The 25,529-nt window shown below is 45.3% G+C and overlaps 1 protein-coding gene across 1 annotated transcript; it reads right to left on the bottom strand.

Annotated features, from left to right (window-relative positions):
- Positions 1-1,800: 1,800 nt before the first annotated feature.
- LOC310910134 (tumor necrosis factor alpha-induced protein 2-like) lies at positions 1,801-24,286 on the bottom strand. The gene is made up of 12 exons (XM_083862587.1): positions 23,639-24,286; positions 21,698-22,292; positions 19,944-20,061; positions 16,289-16,363; positions 14,063-14,163; positions 12,968-13,060; positions 11,527-11,659; positions 10,485-10,595; positions 8,558-8,713; positions 5,440-5,561; positions 3,810-3,995; positions 1,801-1,910 (listed from the first exon to the last, which is right to left on the bottom strand). Exons 1-11 carry the CDS (start codon positions 23,922-23,924, stop codon positions 3,815-3,817), a joined length of 1,971 nt encoding a protein of 656 aa, XP_083718713.1. The 5' UTR covers positions 23,925-24,286; the 3' UTR covers positions 1,801-1,910; positions 3,810-3,814.
- Between the last annotated feature and the right edge of the window lie 1,243 nt (positions 24,287-25,529).

Raw genomic sequence — 25,529 nt, 5'->3', positions numbered from 1 at the left:
AAGCAGAACACCCCCTTGTCTGGCTGTAGATGTCAAACAGCACAGACACACAAAGACATCAGTGTGTGCATGGCCAGAGCTGTCCACATGCTGAAGGATTATTTTTAGCCCGACAGTGATGGAAATGTCAGAGAGGGTTTTATTTATTTTCTCTGAAGGCTTGTTGCTTGAAATCCCCATTGGCAGAGGCTGACCCTGACCTTGCTGTCACAATAGGGTCTGTCATCCAGGTCTGACATCCCTTCCCACCCTCGAAAAAATGTGCAATTCAGGAGGAGAGGGGGGTGACTGGCCCGGAGTGCCTGGCAGGGCTGGCAACCTTCAGAAGGCAGGTGCTCATCCAGCCCTGCAGCCCAACCCATGCCCACCTAGCCAGGTTGCAGCTGCCCCAGATTCTCCAGTCTTCCCACATCCCAGGAAAGGTCTCACTGAAATCACAATGGACAGCTATGAAATGTTCGGGACACCAGCACTGGCCTTTTGAGCAGCTGTGTAGTCAGGAAGGGCCTGCAGGCCATGGGATGCTCTCACTGCCCTTCAGTGACATGAGGGACAAAGTGTAACAGCGACAACCTCTCCTGGTGCCTTGAAAGCACACAGAGGACTCCCTGGAGATGGAGCAACGTGTTTCTTCCTTCTCCTCTGACACTCACCCCATGCTCAACTGGGATTCCTTTGTTCCTACCTGCACCAGGAACAAAGCTAATGACAATTACAAATGTGCACTGGCTCCTTTCCAGCTCACAGGACCCCATCTGCATGAAGGGCTCCGGGATGGGGCACCAGTGTCCCTGGGTGATAGCACAGCACTGCAGAATGTGGCAGTGCCCAGCTGGGTCTGCATTTCTCAGGGTGCCAGGGTATGATATGTCTGTTGCTACACACATTGACAGGTTATGCACAAATTTTCCCTCTTCTTTTTAGGGAAGCAGACTCGAGGGGGAATGGCTGCTCAGAAAAGCACAGGCACATCTGAGGTAGAGTTTTTTGCTTGGTTATGGTGTCAGAGAGGAGGAGTAATGGCCTATATTCACACAATAGCAAAGGAGGGCCTTGAACCACATCCAGCTTGGGGGCTGTGACAAATCCATAGATAACCAGGAAGAAAAGTCAGTGTTTTCCTTTGGAACTGCCTATTTACATCTGAAAACTAGCAGAGACCTTGCCCAGAGGCTGGGACAAACAGCTCCTTTTACTGCCTGCTCCCCATGAGGTTTTCCCCTCCCTCTCCAAGAGGAAATTTCCAGTAACTGAGGTATTAATGCAAAATTAATGCAAGAGTATGCTCCTGAGCCAGCTGTAAAACTCATACAGGAAGAGCTCCCCATCCCACACCTCACCATGGCAGGCAGCCCCCAAAGCAGGTCCCAGTCTTCATGAGAGAGGGAAGAGGCTCTGTCTGCACCCTCCTGGTGCAGGTCAGGCTTTGGGGGGTAAACTGAGATGCCCAGACCTGCAGGCATTGCCAGCACAATCAGCCAGGCAATATTCCCTAACAGAGCTCTTGGATCCCTCAGGAGGTTGCAATGCTGCACCATGTGGTGCAGCAGTCCCTGGTTTTATTTGAGATTTCATGGAATAAGGAAGGGAAACAGAGGAATTAGGTGAGGAGAAACTTTCTTCCTCCACACTTGCCACATCCTGGGAATAACCACTAAGACTCAGCTAAATGGCAATCTCTAGGAAATTTTGAAGAAATGTCTTTCGACCATATCCCGTTCATTTTCCTCCTCAACTTTACACATAAGATTAGGATTTGAGCCACACAGTTTTCCTGCAAAGGTGCAGGAATTTTGTCTTCCATGGCTGACAGGCTTCTCCATGCATCCAGCTGCATGTGAAGCTTTCAAGGAGCTGTGGTTGCAGATGCTGGCACAGGGGAGCAAGGCCTCGTGTTTCTCCCAGCAGGCCTGAGGGAAGGCAAGAAAAAAGCTGGGTAATTAAATAGCACTCGTCAGAACACGTGCAAGAGTCAAACACACTTTCCTGTGCACACAGGAACACTTACCTGCTGAAATCCTCCATTTCCTGGGCTAAGGAATCCATGGGCCCACAGCCATGGGCAGCACCCCTACTGCTGCCTGCCCTCCCCAGCCAAACCTTCTCACTTCTCTTCTGGAAGGACATTTTGTGCTAACATGAAACAACCAAAACCAGTGCTTTTCCAAAGTCCTGCCACTTCTATATACAGGAGGAAGAAATGTGTTCCTGGCTGGGAGGAAGCAGCTCATTCCCAGAGAGCCTACAGGTCCCAAAGCATGGCAGCAAAATTACAGGGCTGGGATGGAAGGAGGAAGGTGGTACATCCCTTAACTGATTTGATCTTTACTGATACCCCTGAACTCAGCTGAGGCCACTAAATGGTGCTAGGCATGTGTGTCCACCACACTGCACACTCAGCAGGGTCTGCTGGGATTTGGGAGCCTATTTACCCAAGGGATTTCAGCAAACAGGAGATTAAGTGACTTACAATGTTTTAAAAACATGTTCCTCGATATCTTTATTAAAGCAGAGGTGACATTAGGTGTAATTTCTTTAAAACAGGGTATAAACATGGGTGGCTGACAGCCAGGTCATTATATCAGAATCAGTTTTCATTAGGAGGGGAAGCTTTGTGCTTATTAATTGTTTCTCTAATTGCTTTCTCTCCCTGCTACCAGAGCAGCCTGCTGTCTGCCTGTGCCTGGAGGGCAGAGTCCTGCATACCTCATCCCTGATCTGCTAACATGGGTAACTATAAATAAATGGTGACACCTGGGAGTGGAGGAGGAAAAGGACTGTGCTTCTCAACCTCAGTCTAGTCAGCTTATGCAACAGAAGGCAACTGCTGACAATCAGTGTTTATTAACTGAGAGGGACTATTTCTGATAGCTGAGGGCTCTGACCTGGCAAACATAAAACAGAAATCTCCACCTCAGAGCTGGAGCTGGATAACTTTGGACTAACAAGAAGTTGCCAATTATTTAAAGTGAAGAAAACAGCTGCATGTTCTCCACTAAGCAGTATTTTAAAACTGCGAGGAACTGCTTGACTTCGAAATCTGCTGCAAGTTAGCCCCTCCCCCCCACCCCCCCACCCCCCCCAAAAAATAAAAATCCCCATTTGCGACTACGAAGGAGCCCCTTGGGAGACTGAAAGGTGATTGCAAGCGCTCCAAATGAGCCTTGTCAATTCTCACCATTGGATTTAACTCCTTACAGTGACAGTCATCCCTCTGATTTTAACCTTCCTCCCTTCTGACATCAGCTACTGCTGCTGCCAGCACACGGTGGGCACATTTGCCTCTGGTTCTCACAGCACAGCACAGTCACCTAAATGGGGCCAAGCCTAGTTTAATTAATGCAGCTGTCATGGAGGGGGCAGTGGTGGGGCTCACATATCCTCCCTTTGGCACCAGAGAAGCAGAAGGATCACTGACAGGATCTTCTTTGGCTTGTCCTGCTAGGGGGAAACAGCACTTGCCTGGGAGACCATGCCCATGCAGAGGGTAAGAGCTGGAAGGGAAGGAATGCTGCAGAGAGACCTTGCTGCAGGGACACACGGACAGGAGTGAAAGATGGAGAGGAAGAGCCCTGTCTTCTCCTTTGTCCCTGCTGTAACCTGAATCACTCATGTAAGCATTCAGCACCCGGCACTGCCTACAACACGATCCTCCAGGCTTTGGAAGTCTGCAGGTAGAGAGGGAAGTAGAGCCAGTGTAAAGAGCAATGAGGACCTTTGGAGGTGAAGCTACAGCTCCACCTCCCTGCAAGAAGTGTGCCTACCTCTGCAGGTACACATTACACACAAGCACACACAAGCACACTCACCTTTGCTAACAGCAGAGGCACCAACAGAGTCCACATTTCCTAGGTTTTACTTCTATATCTGCAAAAAGCAAGTTTGCTTCTGTTTCCAATTCCTCACAATTATCGTGAAATGTCCTCAAGAGAGCAGCTCTGTCTTCCCGGCTGAGTGAATCTTTGATGTCCAGCATTGCACTCAGATGTTCCTTCCTTTCCAAAACAACAAGAGGACAAGTAAGTGAATGAGTCAAGGAAAAAACCAAAAAAGCTTATTTCCTATCCCTCAGTTTTCTGGACCAGACCAAAGAATGGAAGCTGCTCTTTGACACCCTCTGACTACCTAAGGAGGAGGCCATATCCCAAGAGCTGTGTGGGATAGGGCTGAGCTCACAGGTCCCAAGCCTAGGGCACACAGCATCCCTGTAAATTATTCAGCTCAGGTTATTCCTAGAAAAAGACCTGTATCTATCAAAATAGGTTCCAGATAACTCTACATTTGACCATTTGGAAGCATTTTTGATATCTTTTCTCCCCTTAAATGAAGCTAATTCTTGTTCTGGAAGGTTGCAGGATTTGTGTTCTGCAGAGCACTGTTCCACTGAGTGGGGAAATATCTTCTTGGATATGAGGCAAATGTATCCAAGCCAAACAGTCTGAAACAGAGAAATCTGTTGTAATCAAGAGCAGTGTGTCCACTCACACCAGGATGACCTCCTCTGGGATCTGGGTCTTCTGAGAACTTTCTATGCCCACTTCCTATACTATATATATATACATATACATTTACATATATATTTGCTATGCTGTATCAGATAAGCAGCTTTTTAGCTCAATAGAACCTTCAAAAGTAAAAAAGAAAAAACCAGATGAAGCATAGGATAATCTCTTTTTATTATTTTTCTTTGCCTACATCAGTCCTTCCTACAGAAGTCTAGAGAATTCCCTTGCTGCAGGTTTATATCATGACTCTCATGTTGAATAGGCATTGAAGTAATTACCTACCACAAATTGTCTGCCCCACATTTGAAGGTATTCATACTTTTGGCCTTCACAGCATCCTGTGACAGAGAACTCTACACTGCAATCATGTTAAGTCAGAAAAACACAGGCACAGCACATCAGAAAAAAAGAGAGGTGCAGTAAATCACAAGCTTTGGAAAAAATGCAGTTAGCTAAGATTTCTCCTTCCTAGTAAAAGCTGTGTTTCAATTCTGTTAAGTTTCCTGTAAGAAATGTTAGTGTATATTCTTGCTGAATACACCTAGAAATTTGTGAAAATAGTTATACAAGGTTTGGTGAAGTGTTAAAGATACGTGTTTGAAAGTTATGAAATGCCCAAGTTAAGGATGTTCTTAAAACCTACATTTGACACATATGTGCCTGTAAATTCTCCATTAAGGTAGTACTTTTCCACAGCATTTCTGCTTTGTTGACAGCAATTTCATCCATCCTCCACCTTTACAGAAGGACATCTCAACTCCACCAGTTCACGTCTGGCAAAGATATAAACCAGGCACAAGAGAGGACATTCAAAGGGTCACTGTGCCTGGCCCAACACACTGCAAAATATCACAGGACTAATATTGCTGTAGGTCTTCTGGTGTCAAGTAATCATGTAAGAAAGTACAGAAATCAAACCAATCAAAGACATTACCTGAGGTCAGGAAAATCTTTTAGAATGGGCAGAAGTGCTATTTTCATCCCCTCAGGATCAGAGGTTTGAATAAGTTCTAACATTGCTTTTATGGGATCCTTGAGAGAACCAGCTGCAGGACCCTGAGGAGAAAAGCAATGTTGTGTTCAGGGCAGGGGAAACAGCATGGCACATTAAGAGCTGGACTTGTGTCAGACTGAGGATCTCTTCGTGTGGGTTAGGAACTTTGCAGGACTGTCTGTGTATGTATAAAAATCTGATTTTCCCCCAGGGTAGTAGTAGTAGAACCTGAGGAGTAGTCACAGACTGCTTCCAGGGTGGCTGGGCAACCATCTTCAGCAGTGCAGAATCCCCTCCTGCACTTCCTTTGGCAAAGTTGTCAAATGTATCTCATTTTTCCCTAAATTGCCTGTCCTTTTGGGGCCATTTCAGCCTCTGGGAAGTGGTTTGCTTCTGGAGGTAAGCACAGCCCTGCACTTGACCTATATGAAAAACAAGGTTTGTTAGCCAAACGTGCTGGCGTTTCTGGTACCCCAAAGCAAGCCTAGGGACAGAAAACCAACCTTAGGGAGAGGGTGAGGGGACACAGATCCTCCAATAGAAAAAAAGTGGGAAACAGGGCTGGACAGTGAAAAAAACATTACATGGTTGGTAGATGTTGCATATGATCAACTCCTGCTAATCTGGAGCACACAGGAGAAAAAAGTCCCATCAAAAAACACACAGCATTTTTAGCAGAGCAGGAGAAGCAGAATGCAGATGAACCATCAAGAGAGAGCTTCAGGTCTTGCTCGCATTTTTCATCAGTGCAGTAATGCAGTTAAATTGCTTCCCTGAATTATTGATGCCACCACCTCAACAGAGACTCTGTGACAAAGCAAACCTGGAGAACTGGCTGCCAAAATGGGGCAGGAGAAGCCCAGGTTCCCCTGATTTCCAGAGGGCATTAGAAACAGCATGTCACATTCCCCATGTGACACCTCTGCATTGAACATAAATTAAAAATAATAATAATATTTGAAGACAGCCTTCCCCCTCTCCCCCTGCACTGCAGGCACACAGCATGTCTAACTCTGCTCAGTGCACAAGCTGTACTCAGCTCCTGAGGCACTGGGACTGTACAGCTTCATACTTGGCAAGCTCACTATTACAAAATGCTAATTAATTTGAAGGCATCAGATTTAGTTAAGCACTACATAGGCAGGCAAGGTCAGAGGTAAACAGCCTGCAGTCTAAAGAGAGAAAAAAAAAAAGGTGTTTTGTCAGCAGTGTTTAAGTGCCTTTGACACATACTGCTCTTAGGAGAAAAGCAAGGTATTTCCTAATGTGTTTTGAGAATGGAGGGGAAGGAAAAGCCCAAAGAGAGGGCAGAGCAGGGCAGGGAGCAGGTGCAGCCTGTGCAGCAACTGCATGATAAATTCAGTCTGCAGCAGACTGCTCGTATGCATAACTGTGAGCCTCATGACTAAGAAGCAGGCTGTCCCCTGCAAATCACTTGTGCATTTCACCTCCAAGGCTTTTGGTGCTCTCACATCACGTAAGAAAGCAGACCTGGGAGGGCACTGCTAAGACCATTGTAACCAGATGCAGCCCTTCTTCATCCAAGCTTAATGTAGATGTAATGCTTAAAATTAGATTTCCTGTATCTCCTTTGCACTGTTCCATGCTCGTTACATCCAAAGCTGAGCACAGCATTACTGGTAAACTTCAGAGTTAAGATTAGAGAACCTTCCTGCAATTCCCCATGTCTCAATTGCTGAAAGCATTAATTCATCTGTGATTGATCCTTCCAAGAGAGGTGGATCTTCAGCTAAAAGCAGCTGACAGCCTCTAGCTTTCCACCATGAAACTAATGCATTAATTATAATGGGTCTGAGAGGATTTTAGGGAAGCCTACAGATGATCATTTTTATTTCATTTTATTCATTGGACGAGGTAAGAATTGTTGACATATGGCTTGCAAGGGACTCGTCTGTGACAAAATACATTTTCAGTCCCTAGCACTTAAATAGGCAAGTTGTGAGAATGACTCAGCATTTGTGAAATTATTAAAACCAGTGTAGCCATGGGGGTTTATATGCAGTCACATTTGAGTCCTGTTACCAGAATGACTTTGCAACCACTTCTGTGCTGCTCAGCCCAGCCCCTTATGAAGCACCATGGCCGGGCACTCTCAGCCTGCATCTGCTAATGAGCCATGCCAGGGACATTGCACGGCAGTGATTCTCCAACTGGACCAGCTGAAGGAGAGAATGCTGCTACCAGTGCAGTCCTTGCCCTTGGGTAATCAAGGGACTCATGTGACAGCCTGGTGGCATCCTCAGATGCTGTGTGCAGCACTGCCGATTACACCACATTATGAGGTGAGGCTTTTAAAAGCTTCTGAAGTTGTTTCTGCAGATCAGAACCAGCACTTCTGCACCAGTTTTTTTCAGAGGTGTGGCTCTGCTTTTACACCCAGTCTTCTGCAATGTGCCTTCACCTCCTAATGGTGTGAGGTGTTTACCCCTGCAGGAAGACTCGTTCCTCCCCACAACCGTCAGCAACCACAACAGCATCAGCATGTTTTTGCCATGAGGAAACACCACAGCAAGGGGAAATGGCTCAGGCAGCCATCATCCCAGCTCTGAGGGGCTGGGAAGGGCCTGTGGGGAGGGAGAGGCTGGACTGAGGGGTAGCAATGCACACCCCGTGTCCAGGGAGGAGCAGCCTTACAGGGCAATCCACAGAGCAGGAGGAGATGTGGAGCAGCCTGTTTGGTTCATCATTCCAGAGGCTCAAGGGAAAGCACTGCCACCCCATGCCATGTACCAGCAGCCTGATGTGGGGAGCTGGCAGCTTTGGAGCTGTCTTCACCAGCTCAGAGGAGCACACCTCATTCTTGTGTCACTGGCAGCAGTGCAAAACTTGCCTCCTCCAGTCACACATTTCAAAACCATGAACTAACAGCTTCTGACAGATCAGAAGGGATGTCAGCACATCTGACTGTCATTATGGTGAAGCTTGATACCTCTGTGGTAAAAACTCTTAAGCTTTTTTGTAGCTTTCAGAGTCTTTTCCTCTGCTGCTATTGTTCTTGATGACAGAGAGCAAAACTGAAACCATATCAAAGACTTACTAAGCACTCTTTAAAGATGGCTTGCATCATCGTATGATCTTCTTCTATCTTGTTGACAATCCTCCTCCTCTGCATAGCAGATGGTTTCCTGGGAGTGGTCAGGAGGACCTGCATGTATTCGGTAATAATGATGGCATTGACAGCCTTGACGAGGGCCTGTTCCAGAGCAAAGATACCCAGATTAACTTCCCTGCACTGAGCAAGGTTCAAACCACACCTGTACCAGGGCAGACAGCAAATATTTTGCCCATGCAGATGGATGTCCCATTTCTGTGCTTAAGTATTAATTTAAAATGCTTCATCTAACATTTGGACTACCTCCAAGCTGCATGTGGATGACATAAACCTTGATGATAAGTGTGGGGACATCAAATCAAAAGCAATGGGACCAGTTAGCTGAGCCAGAGGTCATTCACACTCCAGAGTTGCAATGACACTTGGCTTTGCTAAAAAATACATCACCTGGGGAGAGCTTGAGCCATAGGCAAAGGCTGCTGTAGCCTCCCTCGAGCATCCACACTTGACACAGGGCCCTTGGGCACACAGCTGTGGCTGGGCACAGAGAAGCCACCAGGGCAATTCCCTCTTAGCTCCCACTACCTGCTGAGGAACGCCAATGCAGAGGCCATGCAGTGCCTGACAGGGAGAGTGAATGTTTCTGATGGAGGGTGGGCTGCTGCACAGGAACCGCATTTTGTTAGCAATTGAAATCAGAGCAGGGTTAGGCTGCAGTCCAAAGGTACAGGAAATCCCCAGCTCTGTCCAAAACAGACAAAGCAAGAGACAGAGAGCTCTGGCACAGTGCTTCACCACTGAGCTGCTGCTTGCCCCAGCACTAATGTGACATAATGTCCAGTGACAGGCTTTGAACAACAGCAGAATAGATTCTACTTTTTTCTCTTCCATTACTTTTTTCCATATTGCAGAATGTTTATTAAAATCATCACTGACAAAGAGACTGCAGACCTGGGAGTCCTGTGCTTAGGAGGACATGTAGCTCATGTAGCAGCAGCAAATCCAGCCTGCACAAAAGAGAGGATTCCCCAGGTACCAACCTCATTGCTGGAGAGATAGACTCAAGGGTGTTGTAAGATCCTAGACAAGTTGTTTAGGCTACTGTAAAGGTGAAAAAACTTGGGTACTATGTGAGGTTGTTTGCCAGTGCTCTGCATGAGGCACTGTGCCCTTTAAGAAACTGGACTTTTCACCCTTCTGTGTCCACTCTACATCAAAGGCATCAATAATCCTTATAAATAAGGTTGAAGCACATTAGAAGCTGAGGATTTCCAATATAATGGTGTTGGGGTAATGGTAGGGAAGGAGGGAGCCCAACATTCCCCTCTGTATTTAGAAGGTACATTCAGTTTTTGCATTTCTTCAGTTGTTGGTTTCTCTACTGAAATTACAGAAAGGTCCCAGCTGTCACGACCCAGCCCTGGTGGATAGAGGTACTGGACTGAGACCACTAGATACTTAAAAGCCTATTTGACAACAGAGAAAACTGCAGTTTGGGTTAATGTTCTAATACTGTGCCATCCAAAGATTCAATTACTAGTTTTATCGATTTCACAAAATAGAATGGTTCGGGTTGGAAGAAACCTTAAAGATCATCTAGCTCAAACTCCCCTGCCATGGGTAGGAACACCTTCCACCAGAACAGATTTCTCAGTACCCCATCCAACACAGCCTTGAAAACTTCCAGGGCTGGGGTATCCACAGCTTCTCTGGGCAACTTCTTCCAGCATCTCACCACTCCCACAGCAAAGAACTCCCTCCTAAAAACTAATCTAAACTTACTCTCTTTTAGTTTGAATCCATTCTCCCTTGTCCTGTCACTACATGCCCTTGGAAAAAATCCCTCTCCATCTTTCTTGTAAGATGATTTCCTGAGTAACATCCTGTTCTCACTTTCTTATTTATTTCTTACCTCATATATATCTGCCTTTTTCTTCCCAAAGGTCAAAAAGCTTTGCTTTAAAGACTCAAGGATGTGGTCAAAACCACTGTCACACTTTTTGAAGTGGTCCTTCAGTGTTCCCTGAGGAAAAGAAACAGACAAAGAGTGCACATGTAGAGACACTACACAAACAACAGACACAGATTATTGTGTCTTTGCTCTTTCTGCTCTTGGAAACAGACTTCTCCACAAGCTACAGCATCCTGTGCCTTTATTTCAAAGAAAATAAAAACATGAAAGAAAGAAACAATTCCAGCTCAGGAAGGATGTACTAAGTTCTTAAGCCCAAACCTAGAAGACTGAAAACTTGAACCCTAGGCCTCCTGTTCCCCCCCAGGGTTGCCTGTGCTCAATCAGAACCACCCCCAGTTCCCATGTAGATATGTGGGCCCATGGGACAGGCTGGCTGTGAGCTCTGGAGGCCAAAACTGCACAGTGTAGCCAGAGTTTCTCTTGTCATTTTCCTTTTGCTGCCTCCAGCATGCCCGAGGGAGCCTGTGCAATGAGGCTGAAGATGCTCAGGGGAGCTTCCCAGGGAAATGCACAGGTTCACACACTGTTAGGAGCCTGGAATTCTGTATTTTCCAGACACAAGGGTGAAGGGTGTGGGTTAATACACTGGTATTAGAAAGTGGGAAGGGAGGGGACCTTATCTCAAGGGAGGGACACATTTCTGGTCAGTCTTCTCTACATCCTGACTACCCAGAACAGCCCTGGACTCTGTGAGTTATCACTGTCCTGAGGAGATGCCCAGCTGCTGGGAATGAATAGGTACCAGGTGAAATTCAACTTCTGGGCAGCACAACAGCAAACACTACAAACAGTGAAACTGAGGTCCCAAAACTGGAAAAGGTGAAACTGTCCATATACAGATGCTGACAAGACAGAGGAGAGCACTAGATTTGAAGGCCAGGCTATGGCTTCAGCTTTTCCAAATCAGGACATGAGAGAGGGAAGTGCACGCCAGCCATATGGTCTGCAAATAGTCAGAATTAAAATGGGTCTTCCATACCTTGACTTTAGAACTGATGGTCTGCAGAAAATGCTCCATAATGTCGTCTTCTATCCTGTGTAGAAATCCATTTACCTTAAAATTCTGATCAGTGCTGACACTGTAAATATATGTTAGCTTGTGCCAGACAGTTCTGTTAAAAAAAATAAATATGGAAAGTATTGATCAGATCAAATCATGCTATTCTCTCAGATCAAAACTCTTTGTAGTGTAACCATCACAGCTTCCTGGGTAATTGAATGGACACATGCTCAGGTCCAAAGCTAGCTCAGTGACCCACATTTGTGCACTTGTTAAGACACCGCCACAAGGGCATGAAAGCTCAGTGCATGCAGATGCCACTTGTACCCATCACTAATGAGATCAGATCAGTAAAACATTCTAGTATTTTCAAAATTGAGCAAGCAAGAAGCAGCCTTGACAAACAGAGTCAGGGTGAGCATCCTGTGTGCCTTTGACAACCTACAAATACAAGACAAACAATTATCTTCCGTCAGAACAGTCTTCCAGTCAGCGAATCCTGGTTAAAATTATCATCAGCTTGAAACCAGACATTTTACATTCTGGAAAGGCTCAGTGTACAACTTCATTCCCAGTAAAGCTGTAAAGATTACATAAAAGAGACTCATAAGTATTCAGTCTAGGATCCAGCATCAGCAGCATGCAAATACAACAAACAAAGCAGTTACCTAGGCTCAACGCAAGGCTGTGATGTCAAGTAATCACTGTGCATATGTTGGATTTTGGCATTTTGCTGACTCTAGAGATCCCCAGATAACTTTACATAGGAAGAAGAGAAGCAACCTTGTTTTCTCTGTTGCTGCAAGTGCTTCTGAAATAAGCTCCTAGGTGCAAACATCCTCCTCCACCCTTCTGTGCTTTATTGCTTCCCTCCTTCCTAGCAACCCCAGGGAGAGCCTGGCATATTCCATGGGGTTTCATTCAGCAAGATTGCACCTACCAAGTGCACTAGCACCCACATCTCAGCATAACCTTTATGAGGCTTTCCTGCTGGAGGACAATCAGGCCAGGAAAAAAAACCAAAAACATCACAACCCACAGCAGGGTTAGCCAGGATAGTGTCCCCATGCATGACACAGCTCTGCTGCCTGCCTCCTGCTCAGTGCAGGAAGGGGGAGATGGCTACAGCCCCTGTACCTGCAGGGCCTGGGAGCAGGCAAAAAGTGGCAGTACAGCCCAGTGGCCCTGGCCTCAGTCACAGCCCCCATATGAGCCTTCCTCTTGCTGGGGCAGCCAGAGTAGCTCTGGAGGGGTCTTGTTGACAGCAGCTGGCTTCTCCCTTGCTTAAAGGCTGCTGTGCACAGGGTTGAATGACCATACCCAGCTGGAGGCAAGGTTGACCTCATACCAGAGTCAGAAGGAGATCAGACCAACAGAAAACTCGTTTTGCTCCCCATGTCATAAAGCACTGTTTTCTAACCTGAGAAGGCAGCAATTCTCCAGGATTCGTAAGCTGCTGCAGATCTGCGGGCAGCAATCAAGCTGGAGAAAGCTTCTTACTTCATCTTCATAGCTAAATTAAAACAGGAAGAAGTACCTTTAATCTGGCATGCTCCATAACACATCTAACAGCAATAGCAAACTGAAGAAATACTCTTTGATTATTTGTCTTTTTGTCTCATGGTTTCAATCCCCCAGGGGGCATCTACAGCATGACAAAGACAGTCTCTGTCCTGCCCAGCTGATGAGGAAGTAAAATACAGGAACAGTAGGGAGAGCCCTTGAGCTGCCTGGGTACCTCTGCCAGGGACCAAGAGGCAGGAGATTGATTTGCAACACTTCCTTCTGGGAAGCAACTCAGGCTTTGCCGATAAAGCTGCAGAACAAAGTCTCAGTGTATATCAATAACCCACAAGGTCTCTGAATGCTTTGTCAGTCTCAGTCTCACAAAGGGCTTCTGGACTACTCCATTTTGTAGGAATTTCCTTCCTCTCATCATATGGAGGGCCAAGGATCTTAAATCTAATCTCCATCTGAAATACTACCTACAGCCAGCAGTCCAGGCATTTTCTGCTGCAGGGGGTACACGGGGAGAGAAATACCCAAGAGCAAAAAGCAGATGAAGGGAGTCAGAGGCAGTGGTGGGAGGCCAGATGAGAAGATATTCATTCTCCTATGAGAACCAGGACAGAGCAGGGCTCCTCACCCTCCCACAGAGCCAGCAGAAAGCACTGTGCATGGGATGCACAGCCAAGGTAGGAAGGGCCAGGCCTGAGCACTGGACACATGGCTGCCCCACTTCCCAGGTGTGTTTAAAGTCTGAGCCTCTCCAGAACTTCCCCCAAGGCTTTATCCTGTCCCAGCTACTCCAGATGCATTTTGTTCCCTCAGCTTTAGTCCAATGACAAATACTGAGCACACAAAGAGCAGTGAAGTGCTGTCTCTCCAGTAACAGCTTGATGGGAAACAACCATCAAGATCGAGGTGAACAAATCATCACCAGCTGCTTCATCAGGATTTCTTTCTTTTGAGCATTAAGAATGGAATGAAAGGAGGAAAACAACACTCTTCCTACCTCTCCAGGAACCTCAGGCACTCTTCCAGGCATTCAGCTTCCACCTTCTCACTCAGGCTTTCGCTGACTCGCCTGGCAGTCTCTGTCTTCTCTGTTAGTATCTGTGGATTTCAATGTGTGAGAGGAGAACTGGCCAAAGCCATTTGTTCCCTATGCAGTGAACAGGAATATATCCCACTGCTCACCCTGTAGCAAATCCCTCTGTCCTCTAGGCACTAATTTCTGCTTCAGTTTTGAGAGTCCTCATGGAAATAAATGTATTTTTCCTCAGGTTGATTGTAATGCTCAACCCTACACCTTTGCTACCACTGTTTTGGTTGTGGTCAACAGGCCTGTGCTTGGGTAAAAGCCTGTCCCTGCAGATGTTCTCTACTGGCCACATCCAGCCTGGCAGCTCAACTTATACATAGACCATCTGCAGGAGCACCTGTGCTTTTACCTGACTCACCCTTGCAGATAAATTTGGGTGCATCCACTGAAAAGAAAGTTATGCAGACCTAACTGCATGCCCTGCACCTCTGCCAGGGTCTCTACATGAGGTGCCTGAAGAGGGCAGGTGTCACCTTCCCAGGCACCACCACTCACACCTGACACAGGTCTGTGTGTTAAACCCTACAGCACATGTCCTGCCCCACTGACCCCGGCTGGGTGGCCCAGGTGTCTGCAGGAGGTGGGCTGTGCCAGACAGCTCAAAATTCACCCCGTATCGGGCAGGCTTGAGCAGGTGGCAACTTAATGCTACCCATTAGTTGCTCTGTGGAAACAAAAACTTGCAAGGGGAGGAGAGCCAGATGGATAAAAGGAGACAGATGGACCCATATGCTGTGCCCTCACAGTGCTCGTCAGCCAGAGACAAAGGGTGACTCACATCATGAATGGGTTTTTCCACTGCTCATAACAGATGTAGAAGCTCACCCAAAGGGACAGGATAAAATATGCCACCCCAAAGTGTCAGAAAATCACAGCTGATGAGTTTCCATGACACCTTATTCATTTTCTATCTGAAGTTTGTGTTGGCCTGAGAAAATTGAGGAGGTGGTAATTTCATAAGGCTTTCCTATTAATCCAGGCTCTTCCATCACCCACCCCAAAGCATTCAAACCTGTCAGTTGCATACACAACAGAGTGAATCCACTCATGCTGAAGCATGGCCAGATGTTACAGATATCAGGACTATGGGATTCAAACCATGCTTTGTCCTAGTTCCTGTTAGAAAACTTTCCACTGTGAATCAAGACCTGGAAAAATCCTCTTGGTAGCTAAAAGCCACCCTAGCACAGGTACATCACTGCTCCATTGCTCTAGCAGGTACAGGGCAAGGCAAGGAGCAAACAGCCCCTTTTGTGAGCTCTGCATTTGGTGCTTGGATCTGAGAAGGGCCAGAAAAGCCAGTGCTTGCCAGCTAAAGCTGTATCCTCACACAGAAAACCAGCTGCTGTTGATCTGCAATGATTCTAATGCCTGTAGTTCTCTGCCTTCCAAAGGACCATGGAGCTACTTGCCTCTCCCATGATCTGAAACAGGACTGCCACTGGGGTGGTGGGAGCGGAGAAGAAAGATACAGTCGTGACAGCCCACAACCTGCCCCTGATCTCCAGCATCGCTTGAGCCCACGCATAAACTCCAGGATTTATTTTAATCCTTCTGCAGGTCTTGATCCAAACACCCTCTGCCCACAGTATATGCTGCTCAGAAATTAGCAGGGTGTGCTCCTGCAATGCCCTTGGAACCCTCACCTTTGCTGTGCTCTGCAGAATCCCCCACACTGCCTGACCCACCAGGGCAGCAGTCTCAGCAGGGACAAGCAGGGAGCAGCCTGCCTGCATTTTGCACTGCCAGGCACGGGGCCCTGCCACAGCTCAGCAGCTCTCCCTGCTTTATGAAAGTGCTCTGCAGAGCTCACACAGAACAGGCTGGGTAACAAACATCACAACTTTCCAAAAGGTTATGTAAAGATCCAGGAGCATGTATGAAAATGCAGCTTCAGCTTGAATCAGCTCAGGCTCATACTTAGTTTAGTTAGGGGTTTTATGCTTTATGTATGCCCAGGACAAAAACAGGTTTGGGAGCAAACAGACACAGCTTAAGTATGGCAGCCAGCAGAATTTTAACACATTGAGCTTAGACTGAGACATGCAAAGCTGGGTCTTGCCAAGTACCCACATATTTGTGTGCAAAACCACGACTGCCCCAAAGTATGTGAGTTTTCAGTTCCCCCCAGTTTACCTCAATGACTGCAGCATCTGCACAAGGGGGTTTTCCAATATCAAATGCTTCTTTCAGTGCTTTCCCAACTTCCTTCTAAATGATAAAAGAAAATTTGAAAGTACAGTTAAGATACAATGGCATTCATAACGAATAAGGTTTCCCTGCCTCTCATTATCCATTTGGACTAGATAAATTTCTGCCTCCATTTTTTTGGCTGTCTCATTTAACCCAAAGCATGGCTATTTTCCAGCTGACCTAATAACATTGTTCTGTTTTGTTCTACATTGTTTGTTTGAGTTTAAATGATTTGCAGCTTTCTTTCATCCCAGTGTCAGCTTGGGTTATCTACAGTCTTCCCTAGTTAGCTTAGCTCAAATGAAGGCGCCCACACAGCAAAACAATGCTTAGACACATCTCCATGCTGCCAGCTACTGTAGCTGAGATTTTCCACCCTTCCTCTCTCCAACCAGCACCCACAGAAACCAGCCAGCATTAATTAAAACCATTCTCTTGCTGGAGCCAGGGACTTGTGAGTGCAAAGAGGAGCTGGGTTAGTGTTTAGAGCTACTGTCATGGTGAGATGGGCCCCATGAGGCTGCATGATGGGAAACTTCCCAAGACTTGGCTGGCTTGTGCTAGTTTGAATGGCTGTAAAAACAAAACTAGCACTGCAGAGAAAGGGCTTGTTGCTTAAAACATGATCTGACCTTTATAGAAGCTTTAAACTCAAAAGTCTGGCTTGCTTATTTATTCTTTCATTTCTGAATCTTCCTCCAAGGAATATAAAGTCTGATCTCCCATTTTGGTCTTTGTTCTTTTCTGGCTGATGAATTAAGAATTTTGTGGCTGTCAGCTGAAGAATTAAAAAAAAAGTATATTCAAAACAACTGCTCTCCCACACTCACTGAAAAGTGTTAATCAAAGACAAATAAGCAGTTGTAAACAACCCAGAAAAAATTCTTTCCTCACAAGTGCCATCACCTGACTGTGAGCAAATGTGTGAACACGATATGCTGAGATAGCACATCCCAGCTGAACTGCACAAACACTTCAAGCCTGCCCCCCACAATGGGAAAAAGCATGGCTTAGTGAGGAACTGTAAGGCAATTAATAACTTGTTGAGGACAGCACTTAGTTGTTTTGGATCAGATGATGTGTCTGAATTAGAAACAGCTTGCTTGCCTGTAGCTCTTGTAGTGACACCAGCAGGTCAGGCACCAAAGCTTCAGTGTGGAGCGGACCAAAATTTCTATTGTAATAAACAGGCCCCATTTACTTCTTGTTTCTTCCTCTCTGACCAAAATGTTGCAAGGCTTCAGATATGTGGATGATCAGTACACCTGTGCTGACTGCAGAACACAAACTTCTCAGTCCTCCTTTTGTCCATTTGAAAAAATAGAGGGGTGGTGGGGAGAAGACACAGACCAAAGGGAGCCTTTGCAGGTCAGTGTAAATGAGTATGAGTCCTGGCATCATGCTGGAAGGTCTGCTTTGCACTCTTATCTAATTCCCCAGTACAGGAAAGGCAGCAAGGTGACAAACTGGCAACCCAATCAATGGCACCAGCATTTTCAGTTCACTACTTTTGTAACTTCAAAAGCCCAAAGCTTCCTTGCCCCAGGTGTGTCCAGACTGAGAATGCTGCCTGAATGCAGAGCTGACTGAGTTCCCCACTCAGGAGTTTCAAAGTGGTTTTGAACCCCGTGTGGCATCTGGGCTCTCAGCACCTTCAGATATGCTCACAGTTCTCACCACTCATTTCTGTTTAATGTGTTTTCAGTTTGCACAGATATCAGGCTGCCACACCCAAACGATAAGCCAGGTATTCATAAGTAAAGCAGATCATGGCTTATTCTGCTCAGGATCTTCTCATTCTGAAAAATTTCGTCATCCATTGAAGTGGCAAAACACACACCATGTGATTTAGTCACAATGATATATGACAATTTTTAAGAGGTAACAACAGGATATTTGCTCAATAACAACTTCCTCTATATTAGCATAATGAAGGGCTGAATTACTCTAGAAGCAGAAATAAAGGGATGAAGCAGGTTTCATAAGCTGTGCCACTGAGCTGAAGAGACAGTCATAATATTTCCATATGGAGTCAGCTTATGTCCACTTAAGCTCATTAGCTTGAATCTTGAGCTGCTCCCAAGCTGGCTGGGTTTGAAGTGAGCTGGGCAATGCTGTGCTACACTGTCCAGCCCTTCCAGCTCTGTTCTTTCTGTACAACTCAGCACCACATAGAGCTGTGATGCTTCAGGATCCAAGGTGGCATGAAAACTCAGGGCAGCAAGGCACAAAAGCTCATAACCACTGCCAGATTGAGGTGAGCCTGCTCAGTACATGGTGTATCAGGCAAACAGAAAACCCATGGTTAAGCAAAAGCATTCTTCAGCTATTACATTAGAGGGAACTAAAAAAAAAAAAAATTAAATTTCCCATCACTGTTGGTCAACATCTTTGAGGCCTTGCCAATGACTCAGTGATTTGCTCTAGGATAACCTCAGTGGCACTGCCCTGAATTAAGTCACTTCCTTCATTGAAACCAATGTTAAAAAAAGAGCTTAAGAACACATGGTCTTCCCCAGGGTGATGATTAAAAACAGCCCATAAAGATACTTAAACACTGAAACCAGTAGGCTTTAAGCATATTGTCACCAGCTGGCACTTCTACTCCCATATTTGTGACTACCTTCATTCTCCTTCAGGGAATAATTCTTGAGGAAATTCTCTGCAATTTAGAGTACTTTCCCTGGGATGATTCAGCAGTTTGCCGTGGAATTTCCCCTCCTCTGCTCCCCAAGGGCTGGTGGAAATGGAAAGCAAGAGCTGAGTGTGGTAACTCCTGCTGTTGCATTTCATCTTTAGCTGAATAAAAGAGGCCCTGCTGAGTTTTCCAAATAACGTGGTTTCCTCTGGAACTCCCCGTTGCTAAAACACATCTTCCCTACTTCATTTGCATTCTGCATGTCTCAACAGAATTCTTCAAAGGGGGAGCTTGGCTGAGAAAAGAAAGAGATGCTGCAGCCGCAGGGCTGGGGTCACCTGTGGTATCACAAGGCAGGAATCTCTGTGGGGGACTGCTGGGTGGGCACCATCTGCACATTTTCTTGTGCTGAGCTTTGGAAATAATCTTTGCTCTAACATCAGCAGTGTCAGTCCAACATGCTGGAGAGGACTGTGAGGGATCCACACACAGACAAACTTAGCAGCCTCAATATCCTGCACAGCTGAGGCAAAGGGACTGTAAAAAACCCCACAACTCTTGCACACGATGGGATCATTAGCAGATGGAGAGAAGATAAACAACATTTTGGAATGGCCCTCAATAAGGAAGTGGGTTTCCCCCATAGCCTCCATTTCCTCCAGATAAATGGGCTTCTGAGCAGAGCAGATTGCAGCTCTCTGACTATACAGCAATGGGATGAAGAGAGATTTGCAGATGTCCCAGCATTTCCTTGCTAAGGAGTAAGAGCAGAGCAGCCTCCCTTAGGCAGCAGACAATCATGGATCATCACATCTGGGCTCTGCAATGAAACTCAGTCGAGATGAAGGCCTCGGGACTCACACATGCCTGAACAGAGCTGGCTATTTAACAAGGGCACCCCTTAATTTACAACCATGGGAATAAAACACGCAGATTGGGGTAAAACTCCTGAGTTCTTACCCGTGTGATTGCAAGTAACTTTTCTTCAGTCCTCAAAAGAATCCACACGAGGCACTGCGCACCGAGGGAAAGGCTGTGCTGAGGCATGTGCCCGGGTCTCACACATGCCTGGCTGCCACTGCATACAGAAACAAGAGCTCAGCCGGAGGGGCAACTTCCCGCGGGTCTGCAGCGTCGCCTGCCTGGCACCCCCTGCTTGGCACCGCAGCCTCACACTAAGCAAACAGGGTGCCTTGCAAGGACCCAGCAGTGTTTGCCATGCTTGGGCAGCCCCAGCACAGTAAATGATCTTTACAATGGCCTTTCGACAGCTTTTCTTTTGTGCTCTTTCTTTTCCTTCTTCCTACATTTGCTGCCCAAGTTAAGGTTTTTGCTTGTTATTCCCCTCTCCCATCACTGCTGCTGCTCAATTCCCTCTTGAGCTTGGGGGCAGTCTCCCAAGCACACTTGCATGAATGCACAATTTTGCAAGTGTCACATATTCTTTCTGAATGGAATGAGAAGCAGCTATATACCAAGACAACCGCATCTATGCATGAGCTTTCATAGAGGTTTTAACTATATTAAGAGAGGAAAAATGAAATGCTAAAGTCTGGCATCTCTCTCTTCTCATTTCCACTTTTTTCACTACCATCTGACTAATATAGTCACTGGTCTTACTTGTTTGGTTTTTTTTTTTTTTTCTTGAAGGCATTCTGCATTTATATAATACTTTTTTTCCTATATTTGACGTTTCTTTATATAATTAAATTACATAAATTTTTCACCTCCAATTTTTTTTCAAGTTTTCAATATTTCATCAATCCATTACTCCAGACTTTTACCATTTTAAAAGCAGCAGTAAAAGGGGTGCCTCCTGACCACAGTGTGGCCACCCTGTGCCCAATGATGGCCAGTGTGCACCCACCACACTGCTTCCCTCCTGGCTGGGGGAAGAGCCCACCTGATGAGCTGCTTGGGAGCTAATCAAGCATTTATAAGTGCAATTAATACAAGGAACAGAGAAGCTGTAGGCTTGGATGAAAGAAATCAAGTAATCCAAAAAGGCAGAGAATTATTAGGGCATAAGTAGTTTGGAACTGCCAATTAGCAATTAAATCATGGACACAGAGAATCAAATGTCTCACCCACCATAAAAAAAAGAAATCGCAAGAAAGTTTCAGGCTTTGATGACACACACAGGCTTTGAATTCACATTGGGTCAAAGGGTCCCAGATGTGCCACGCTTCAGAGGGAAAGCCGTATCTGTTTCCCCAAACTTGGGCAGGAATTTAATGATCTCTTACACGTTTTTCTTGTGATCTGAACGCTAATGAAGGAAATGCAGAAACAACTGGGAAAACTACAAGCCAGATAAAGCAGCTGTAGAACCAAGGGCAGAACAAGAGAAATCCATAGAGCACCATGCTGACATAAAGGCCAAGGGAAACTACTCTGAGGTAATTGGAGTATTATAGACCTTGTTAAAAAAGATTTGATGCGAGGAAATAAATTGTTCAATAAAGCAGAAAATTGTGCATGTCCAGCAGAAAAACACCTGCCCACTTCAGGTAAACCCCTGAATCTGGTATTAAGAATTTAGAAAGAGGCAATGAAAAAAGGCTCTGGTTTTGAGAGCATAGAAGATAAAAGAGACAGTGGGCAAATCTAAACTCAGCAATAGTCCCGATCATCACTGTGTATGAGGGAACTGTTCTCAGAAACAAAAAATAGAGATACAGAAAAAATGTCAGAGAAGAGTCCCTCAGACATACCTTTTGTACATTTTAATGCTCCATTCATAAATTAAAAGACTTTGGCTGAAGTTGAAACAGTTGCTGTCAATAAGTGTGGCAAGGTGAGAACACAAAGAGGCGTGACAGCAGCGGGCATAGGTGACGAGCAATCCTGCTTCCTTGAAGACATCACTTCTGTGCTCCAGGCTGGGGAGAAATGTCATTTCCAGGTGATTCAGGTGCTCTTTTAGTGCAGTCTCATCTGTGTTAGTAGAGGAACCAAACAGGGGAATCTGGGCAGTCATATACTGCATTAGCTTTTCCTCCAGATCTTTTCTCCAGAAGTTTGGGCTCCAGGTGGAAACAGACTCTGTCTCTAGCCCGTTACCAAGCCGCTCTGCTTCCTTCTGCTTCTCCCACTTCAGTGATTCCCCCACTGACTGCAATGGCTCCAGGAGCATCCTATCACTTCCACTGAGTGCCTCTCCCACTACAGTCCACATTCGTTCAGCCAGCAGTGCATAAAGTGATTCAGACTTTTCCATACCATCATTTCCAGAATGCTCCAGATTATGAATTTGATCACAAGCCTCCAAAAATTTTCCTTCTTCAATGAATCTGCAGATGGTTTCCTCTGCAAGAGAATAAGAACACAACTTGTTGTTTGTTCACTTGTCTATAGGACCATCACTTCAATATCCAAGTTATGAAGTATCTTGGTTATATGCATTCCAAAATTCCTCAGGATCTACTCAAGATCAGCACACTTAAAATCTAGCACTAGCATCTCTCCATTTCCTCAGAGCAAGCCCTTTTTTGTTTCTAAATTTCTTTCATCCTTTCTCCTCCAGTTTAGCCAAACCTGCAGATTAGTACGCAGCTTTCTGTCATCATTCCAGAGACCTCCTTATGTGAGCAATGAAGGTTCATTAATTACAATCTATCCTTAAGATATGTACCTTCTGTCCAGAAGAAAAGCATTAGAGAAAGGACAGCTTCTGAACAAGCCAACAGCTGAAAGTCACGTCTGGAAGGAATTTTCTACCTCCTCTACAGAAACCCTGGCAGGACCAAAGTACTGCAAGTTTCCTTGGAAGGAAGATTTTCAATGCTGCTTGTTTCCAGTGTATCTTACCTAGCACATCCAGCCAACCAACAAGAGTTAAATGTACTCTCACAACAGATACACAGACCTGCAGGGTTTTTTCCATGTGTTTTATAGATCACAAGGTTGAGCAACGGAGGGTTAAGGTGTGTCCAAAGGTATCTGGAGCAAAGCCCAGAGGACAAATCAAATTTGATGAGAATGCAGGGAAAGTTAAATAAAGCCAGAAGCAGTGGGACCTAAATAATTCAGGATACATCTTTGGATGTAGAGTGAAGAATGAAAGGAGTATGAACTTGCACTATGTTTTGCCTATATCCTTCCTACCTTTCCTCTATGAAAACATATGTGAAGTAAGAATTAAATTAAACAGGACTGGAGGGAGGAACATGACATGAAATGGAAAAGGGTTGATGCAAGGGTGTTCAGCAAAGGAATTGGCAAGCTATTCAGGAGGAGTCTACAAGCTGCACCCATCTTGCCTCAATACCTGCAACACATGGGAAATGTTTAATTGGCACAACCAGCCTGTGTGCAACCCACCTCCCCCTTCCATCTGTGGAGGAACAGCACAGTCACACGGATGGGGTGTCAGTCACACGTACATCATCTTTCTCACAAGACACATCAGGAGTCTTTGCAGAGATAAAAATAAGAACAGTAAAGAGAAACATTTGTGAGGCAAATGAAAAGTGAAATACAGAACTGTCCAGAGCAGCAAGTGTAGGGTTCAGAAGGGACAAAAATTCAGGTGAAGGACGGGGAGGAGGAGAGTGGAAAGCACCTAATCCAGAAGCTTATGAAAAACAAGAGCCTGCGGGGTGGGAGGGGCAGAGAAGATATAGGCCTGGACCCAGAGATAAGTTCAAGGTTACCTGCAGGCATCCCTCTCTCCACTCTTTTCTTACTGGTTGGTCTCTTCAGCAAATTCCCTGCCACATCCTCAGCACTGGCCTTCTCCACAGTCTCCTTCCCACCAACCACAGTCTTCAGCAATTTGCCTGCCAAGGTTTTCAATTTCACTTTCCTCTTTGCCTCCTGCTTCTTTCTCTCCTCATGTGTGGCCTTGGGCAGTATTCTTGCATCTTCCCCAGCCATTTTCTCCCCCTTCTTGTTGCCTCCTCCCACACAGGCTGCCCAGGAATGCTTTGTCTTCCTCATGATCCAAAAAGATTTAGGTGTTTTCTGTCCAATTGGGAATACTATCAGAAGAAAACATGAGGAACAGTTGTATGCAAAGTAGTCTTAATGTCTATCTCCTAGAGAAGTTCTCTCTTCTTCTATTTCTTCTTTTTTTTTTTTTTTTTTTTTCGTACAGCTACAGATTTCGGCTGCCTTTGAAAAAGTCTAACCTGGTTCCTGTCTGTGCCAAGTGAGGACACTTTTATAGGCTTCCAGCCTCTTATGTAATCCTTCCCTCTTCTGGGTAAATAATGTCAAAAACCTCATACATAATCTAACCACAATCACTGGGGGAAAGCCAGGGGGATTTTTGGCATTTTCTAAACTATTAAAATATCCCTGCACTGCCAGTTACCTTAATGACCATGCTATCAGTTTAAGGGAGTGATTAGTAATACTTTCTATGAAGCACACATCCTTTTCCACCCACCCCACATGCCCAGGCTGCACCTGAGTTTTTCTTTGGCAGGGAGATCATATCTGGGTTTGCAGCCAAGTTTTCCCTCACCTCCCAGCAAACCTAGTGCTAGGCACCAGGGATGTAAAGGCCCAGAGAATGGGTGTTGGTTTCCATGTCTTAATAACACCATTCAGAGGAGATAAGAGTGATCTCAGGGCTTCTGGAATGTGCAATATTCTAGCAACTATGTACTCTATTATGTATTATTTAAAAATTAAATACACACATATGGATATAAATGGCATAACATTGCAGCAATCCACCCTATGTATGTGTGTGTGTGTGTGTGTCCATACACATATGCACACATAGGGATCAGTTCATCAGCCAGTATCCACAAGTGAAGGAAAAGGAGGTGTCTGTCTGCTTAGCACAAGGTCCATATTGGGCTGCTAAAGGTTCTGACCATAAATCACAGAAAAAATTCCTCCACAGAAAGCATCCTTTAAATCCAAGAGCTTGCATTTAAAATAGCTTTTAAGTCCCTACACTGCTGTAAGAACTTAGAGAGGAGTTGAAATTCTGTCCTTACCACACCCTTCTTGCAAGAGAATTACAAGCTGGGTTTAATTCTCCATTCCATTATTATAAAGATTAAATCAAAAACTTGAGGATTTTCATCAGCTGAGGACAGTTTGCATTAATTATTACAAGCTGTATTGATTCAAGACCATACACTATGCAACAATGATTTCAGGGGTATGAATTTAAGAGGTGATTTTTCCACACATCATCTAGACTGTTTCAAATATGTTAATTCATATTTCTGGGTTTAATGCCTGCAGTTTCTTCCAAGATTTTCTACATTTTCATGATAGTAAAATTCCACTAGTTTCCTTCTTGGAAACCAAGTAAATGTTATGTTGTTCTGGCTCTTTTATCGGCACTTAATTCCACCAGCATGTTATCACAAAGCCATTTGATCCATCAGTAACAATAGGGAGGAGGAAATAAACACATTTCATTTGGAAAGAGAAACAGAAATTCCAGCAGTGGTCACACATTTGAGCTGCTGCCAGTAGGAAATACTGAGGTTGCAAAATACAGTGTTTTCCCAGCTTGTGACTAAAGTTGAAATTTGAGAGGCTTTATACACATTCCATTTTGACCTTAATTTTTAATCG

The sequence above is a fragment of the Zosterops lateralis genome (genome assembly GCF_965231275.1).
Source record: "Zosterops lateralis genome assembly, chromosome: 6".
NCBI lineage: Eukaryota > Metazoa > Chordata > Aves > Passeriformes > Zosteropidae > Zosterops > Zosterops lateralis.
The sequence above is the reverse complement of the archived record's forward strand: the minus strand, read 5'-3'. Positions and strand labels throughout refer to the sequence as shown.